This window comes from Entelurus aequoreus, linkage group LG11, assembly GCF_033978785.1.
Source record: "Entelurus aequoreus isolate RoL-2023_Sb linkage group LG11, RoL_Eaeq_v1.1, whole genome shotgun sequence".
NCBI lineage: Eukaryota > Metazoa > Chordata > Actinopteri > Syngnathiformes > Syngnathidae > Entelurus > Entelurus aequoreus.
Window position 1 is genome coordinate 42,487,854 of NC_084741.1, and position 7,073 is coordinate 42,494,926.

The 7,073-nt window shown below is 43.0% G+C and overlaps 1 protein-coding gene across 1 annotated transcript; it reads right to left on the reverse strand.

Moving 5' to 3' along the window:
- Window positions 1-817: 817 nt before the first annotated feature.
- On the reverse strand, window positions 818-5,552 carry LOC133660686 (terminal nucleotidyltransferase 5A-like). Its single transcript, XM_062064263.1, has 2 exons — window positions 5,211-5,552; window positions 818-2,240 (listed from the first exon to the last, which is right to left on the reverse strand). Exons 1-2 carry the CDS (start codon window positions 5,367-5,369, stop codon window positions 1,212-1,214), a joined length of 1,188 nt encoding a protein of 395 aa, XP_061920247.1. The 5' UTR covers window positions 5,370-5,552; the 3' UTR covers window positions 818-1,211.
- Between the last annotated feature and the right edge of the window lie 1,521 nt (window positions 5,553-7,073).

A 7,073-nucleotide genomic window follows, 5' to 3' on the forward strand; every position in this document is an offset into this window, starting at 1 on the left:
CAAATTTGCTAACAGTTTTATCTAAAGTTCTTTCAGGCTGTATTTTGGTACACAGGTGCAGAGAATTGCACTACTAAAAGGCCAAATGTTGCTTTGTGTTTTTTACCTAAGTTTACATTTTTGGTACCGTATTGGGTTTTGTACTTTTAATATTTAATTTTGTTACTTTACGAAATATTTTTATTGCTATGCACTGCAATTTATTGAGTTCAGATGAATGTCAAATGGTGCATAATACTCTATATATTGTTTTTATTCTTCAATCAGTTAATATTAACATATTTGACATTAAAGATGTTATCGAACGTAATTGCGTATGAAATACTATTATTATTATTATTTATGGAGTTATATTTGTGCCATTACTGTGAGGTCGCAAATATTTACATTTGCAAGCACATACACACTTTTTTGAAAATAAATTACACATTACGCAATTACACATTAATTAAGCACAAATACCTTTTTATAATCGCTCAAACAATTTTATTATTCACTTGAGTGTAATTTCTTCTCAAAATAGCATGTATATGCTCACAAAATTAATGTTTCTGTGCTTAAAATCTGCTTTTGCGACCTCACAATTATGGCACAAAATATAGCTCCATATAATGACAGCTGTTACAAATAATACATGAGATCAGTATTGATATCAGTCATCTAACTCATGGATGATTGGTATCTGAATCGACAGCGTAAATGCCTGATTGGTTATCAAAGCCGCTATAGAGCGAAGATTGAAACACAAAAGACATCCAAAAAAATCAGTTTTCTTTTTTTTTTAATCTGACAAAAAGAATGCACCTGCTCCTGAAAAGACAGAGTATTCTAGAAAAAAAAAACCTGAATGCACAGTTTACAGACGTCTTGAGGCACTTGGAATCATAAACCAAGAAACACAAATTCCCTTTCTGAAGGAGAAAACAAAAGTACATCTTTGGTCCAGGAAGTCATTTTACAAAAATAAAAGCTCAATGTATGAAAATAGGCTTGGCAGTTTTGCCTCCTAAAGATTGTTTACTTATATAACTCTTCACCTTTTTTTGTTTGTTAAATAAAAAAATGACCAGCAGATGTTAGGAGTTGGCTCAATCGGACATACAGCAGAATAGGATCAAGTTTTTAATCACATTTGGCAAACTTCTTTTTGTGTCCGACGCTCTTTCTGTAAAAAAAAAAAAAAAAAGGATAGAAAAGTCATCCTTCTGATCTCAGCTGCAGGGCAGCCATGTCTGATAGGAAGTCGCGCACGGCGACATGTGCGGCGCCTGCACGTGCGCGACGTAGTAATTGCTGAAGTTGATGTCCCGCACGTACGGCGCCGGCTGGTAGTAACACGTAACGTTCGTCACCGTGGGGATGGCGTTCTGCTCAGCCAGCGCCTTCAGCGCCAGCGTGGAGATGAGGTTGAGCGTCTGGCGCCGCTCGTGGCCCATCAGGCACACGGTGCTCTCGTTCACCACCTGGTGCAGCGTCATCAGGCACTCGTATCGTTTGTGCTCCATGCCGGCGAAGTGGTTTTGAAGGTAGGCCTCCAGTTTCCTCTGCTGCTCGCCGATGTCGGAGAAGTCGATGAAGAAGCGCGAGCACATGTAGCGCTGCATGTGCTTCATGTCCGCCTCAGAGTTGGGCCGGAACCCTCGCACCAGCAGATGGCAGTACTTCAACAAGCCGCCCCCTCGGATTTCTTCGGGGCTTCGCGTGGCTATTTTCCTCTGACACAAGTGATCCATGGCCTCCCGGAAGTTGCCGTACACGCTCTCGCCGATCACCGTGGGGTGAAAGCTCTCCGACATGGGCGTCTCCGAGCAGCGGTCGAACAGCAGCAGCGAGTCGAGGCAAATCTGGAAGGAGTCCACGCTGAACTCAAACTGCCGCCTCAAAGAGTCCACAAATTTAAGCTCCACGTTCTTGCCTGTGTTGTTGGACAGCGAGATGAGGCTCCAGCGGTCCGTGTCGTTGCAGACTTTCACCAGTTTCTGCACATACGCCTCTTTGAGGGTCAGCGCCGTGATGCGCTCCTTGGAGACGCCGGCGGGGAGGAAGTCGAACAGGCAGTCCAGCACCACGTCCTTCACCAGACGGAAGGCCTGGTCGTCCTTTAGCGACACGCCGAAGATCAGGTCCAGGTCCTTGTAGCCCAGACCGGTGTCCTGGTGCAGAACGTGGCTGGCGGCCGAGCCGTTCAGCCGCACGTCTTTGACGCACACGCCTTTGTCCTCCAGCCGAGCCCGCACCACCTGGACAAGGCACAGTGAAGATGGCCCTCTTATATGACATTTCAACAGAATCAGCTTGGGTTTGAATGAAAGCCATGAAGGACAAACACAAACGTCGCTGCATACAGTCTCACCTCATCAAACACACACACACGCACACACACACACGCACACGCACACACACACACACACACGCACACACAAAACTTATATTTTCCGTCAGACTCTCCACACTGGCGGGTGGTTAAAACGAAAACCTTTGCTTTGTGGCTTAACTTCCCAGCCTGTGGGTCATTAGGGGTCAGAAACGTTTCCCTTCCCCTCCTCTAGTGACCTGGAAAACGGTTTAACGAAAGCGTTTTACCACACACGATGAGCAACATCCACCGCTTGGAAAAACTTCTTTTTTTTAACTTGTTTACAAGACATGTCTTTTTTAAAGTGTTGTTATATTATCCTCTCTCTAGACTTTTAATAATCTACTTGAAAATGTCCTGTTTTTATTGATGTATTTATTATATTTTTTATGTGATTATATTTTATAGTATTACTCATTTTTTACTGATTTATTTATTGTACTGTATGTAATATTTATATCAATATTATTTTATATTATTATTATTGATTTCCTGTTTCCTGCTGCAACGAGGTTCTATCTACACTTCTTAAAGTTCTCTAAGCACTTATTTCTTGCTGTTTCTTGGCAGTTAGCTTGGCTACTAGCATCCTGGTTTGCTCTGGGTGTGTAACATGTTCAGCCTCATGCTCCAGTGATCATGGTATACGTGATAATGATATTTAATGCATCTTATTTGCTGCAATGAAGGTGATCATTAGTCCTTTAGGGGAGCGGCTTCACACTGTGTATGGAGACTAGGGTTGCGCGACATAGACAATATATGATGTAAATGACATAAATTTGGCCGACTATAGAGTTTTTAATAGTACCGTTATATTGTGATAATGCATGTTGATGACACATTCTTGCAATGTCCTGCAAATTCGACAGCGACAAGCCTCCTTGCTATCGGCTAACGCCCTTCCACAGTGCAAAGCTACTTATTTTGTTTCTTTGACGTAGCTTTATCATTGAAGGACGAGGAATAGCTGAACATATTGTTACACACCATAGGAGTATATGCTAATCACAAGCTAGAGGTCTTGAATGTAAACAAAGGTGGATGGATTGATATAAATATCGACAGTAACAATATCAACGAGGATAGTATCAGGTCGATACCACAGTGGTTAGATTGATATTTTTTAACTATGGAAAAATATTGTAGTTTTTGTTACAGTTTACAAACTCAGGAAATAAGTCCCTGGGGCTTTAAAGGCAGAAAAAAATATATTTAATTCAGAGTCAACAAGACAACATAATTTTATAATTTAATTGACGTTGTTACACCACCATAAGTTTGTTTTTATCTGATTATAATTGTGACCAATTAGTCCAAACTAACCCTGTAACTACTGGGTTATTGGATTGATACCCAAATGTGTAGTATCACCCAAAACTAATTTAAAGTATCAACAAAAGAAGAAGTGTTTATTACATTTTCACAGAAGTGTAGATAGAACCATGTTACAACAGAAAGTAACCAGTTGTTAACAGTAAATTAACAAGTAGATTAATAATAGTTTTGACAAAATAATACAACTGGAAATGACACGACATGTTACCGCATACGTCAGCAGCTAAATTAGGAGCCTTTGTAACCCGTTTTGGATTCTATTATCATTTAGATACCAAATAATGTATGGTGATATATATTGTTATAACAGGAGGCTGTAATATATATCGCTTTATCAATTTTCATCCCAAAAGTACACACATACTTAGCTGCTAGCTGCTTGTCAGCCGGGGGTATAAATACAGTGTGAGCGGCCTTTGTTACCGTTAGTAAACTGAATTAATCAGCAATGCCAATCACATACTCGACCTAAATTTCCCCCCGGGGATCAATAAAGTGTCTATCTATCTATCTATCTATCTATCTATCTATCATACTTTCTCAGGAAAAACGCCCGATCGTTCGGCACATCCATAGTATCATGATCCAAAGCATACCACATCGTTACTCCATCACTAGGGTCAGTCATGAAACAGCCTGTAGTAAACTCTTCCTTTATGCCACTGCCTAACGCAATCCCACTTCTTCTTCTACTGACCTGTCAGATTTGCGTCTGTCATCTGATCACCACGAGAGAGAGTTACCAAGGGGGATCTATTTATACATACTAGGTCAGGCTACAGTACAGACAACCCCGTTTTTTTGTGTGTTTTTTTCTTCTCTAAGGCAACCCCTTTTCGCACGAACGAAAACAGCACAATGACTCAGCCCGAGAGCAAACCAGGGAGGAATTTAGAGTCCGGCAGGCGTTGAGGTCACATCCTGGAATGTGGACTCTCCGATTTACATTGGGCTTCTTGCCGGGGCAGCGGGGAGCATGAAATCCTAGCAGGGACGCACGGCTTACCTTATATAGTAAGTCCCAGGAAAACTATTCTCACTGCTGGGGATCCATATTCCTACTCAAGGGAATTTTTATTTGAGCTGAGGCCAAGCATATGCCCCCAAGCTGCATGCATGCTTCCTGCATGGCTCAATGGAGCATTCATCTTTCCATAACCTCAAGTATGAGCTCATGTGCTCATGCTGGGTTGTGTCAACGTGGGGACAGGCTGACTGAGACTGCATTAGTGGAATTTTGACAGAAAAGCAGATACAAGTCTGTCTGGACTGGCACGGGGGGGGGGGCATAAGTCAGACACCGGAATAGCAGGGGAGTGAGATGTCTGCTTCATACATTCTAGGAGCCATCTTTGTCACTTCTTGGATGTTCTGTGCAAACATGTTATTAACTCATATTGACTTTTCCAAATTCAACGAATTCAACAAGCACTCTGTGTCATTTCATGCATTCATACTAGAGCATGATTACCTTTTTTTAATTATTGTTGTGGGTTTTTTTGTTAGTTTTTTTTACCTGGACAATCTGTCTGGGGCTCATGGACAGGGTGGGGAAGTTCCCACGGCCGTGGATGGGCACAGCCTCCCCCAGGATGGAGTCCAAACGCCGCACCTGATCCCAGGACAACACGCAGAAACGCCGGCTGTGATCCGAAGAAGAATCCCCGCTCTCCATGGCGATGGACGAGAGGTAATTTTAAAAAAGGAGAAACAAAAAACAACTGTCCTCCTGTAGGATAGTCCTCGTAGTTTGTTCCGGCGGGTACTTCTTGGGCTTCTTCTGGAGTTGGGTGAGGAGGATGTGGTGCCAGCCGGTGTGCGCCGAGAAGTCCGCCCCAGCCAGCCAGGAGCAGATTCATAAGGAAAGTCTCCTGCGTTCAAAGGCTCCTCCCTCATTAGCATGGAGCCCTCTGATTGGCTGCTGTGTTTGGTCATTGAGCGCATGCCTGCAGGAAACACCCTGCGTGTGACGTCGCTACCGCCTCCCCTGACGTGTAGTCAGGGGAGGCCATCATGGAAAGAAAAAAAATGTAAAAACAAAAAAAAATAATTACATTTTTATATCTATCCAGTGACCTTGCTCCTGATGGCTGCTGGTTAGCGCCTTGCATGGCAGCTCCCGCCATCAGTGTGTGAATGTGTGTGTGAATGTGGAAATACTATCAAAGCGCTTTGAGTACCTTGAAGGTAGAAAAGCGCTATACAAGTATGACCCATTTATCATTTATTTATACTATAAAGTTATGTTCCATTTAACTTCACCAGTTTTAGATTATTTTTATTAAAAATCGCTGAATTTTCACAATTGCCATTCAAATACTGAGAAGAGACTTGCGGTGAGTCACCGAGTTGAGCCTCACCATGGATTGCGCAATGACTCGGCTAACGGCTGGCCTGCTGTGCAGTGAGACCGTATTGCTATATGAATTATATTATACATTTCCATAGTTTAGTTAGCTGAGGTATATAATGTACAGTGTATTTTGTCAACAACTGTATGTGTGTAACGTATTTCTTGTGCTGAGCAATCATAAAACGGCTGCAAAAGACGCACTGGCTGAGGCTCACGGTAATCCCGCCTCCTGGTGGTAGAGGGCGGTAGTGATCCCAGAGATCATTCTTGCGACTACTCGGCTGCAGAATAAGTGACAACAAGCAGCAACAGTTAGCAGCGATCGTTTGTTTTTTCCTCTTGCCTGGACTATCAATCAATCAATGTTTATTTATATAGCCCTAAATCACAAGTGTCTCAAAGGGCTGCACAAGCCACAACGACATCCTCAGTACAGAGCCCACATACGGGCAAGGAAAAACTCACCCCAGTGGGACGTCGATGTGAATGACTATGAGAAACCTTGGAGAGGACCGTTCTCTAGGGGAGACCGAAAGCAATGGATGTCGAGTGGGTCTGACATAATATTGTGAAAGTCCAGTCCATAGTGGATCCAACACATCAGAGAGAGTCCAGTCCATAGTGGGACCAGCAGGAAACCGTCCCGAGCGGAGGATTACATATCTAAAATAAAACAGTTTTCTAAACTGGACTTTCAATCGAAGCAGGAGGTAATAATTAAAGGATCATCTCCATCGAGACAGAGAGACTTTTAAAACTGAAGAAAGATAAGGAAGACTTCTATAAACAAGTTATCGATGCTTTTGTTCAAAAGGAGCTGCGCATGGACTTCATTTATAAGTAAAGGTAAGACCATAATTAAGTATTCAGTATTCAGGATTCAGTACCCCCCTATGCAACTGGCTGCTTGACTTCCTCACCGACAGACCCCAATCTGTGAGAGTGGGCAACAAAACCTCCAGTGCCATCTCCCTGAGCACTGGCTCCCCCCAGGGCTGCGTCCTGAGTCCGCTGCTGTTCACGTTG

Coding starts and splice junctions, on each gene's coding strand:
- LOC133660686 (XM_062064263.1), bottom strand. CDS start 5,369: ATGGAGAGCGGGGATTCTTCTTCGGATCACAGCCGGCGTTTCTGCGTG. Junction 2,241..5,210: donor GCCCCAGACAGATTGTCCAG/GTAAAAAAAACT, acceptor TGCCTTGTCCAG/GTGGTGCGGGCTCGGCTGGA.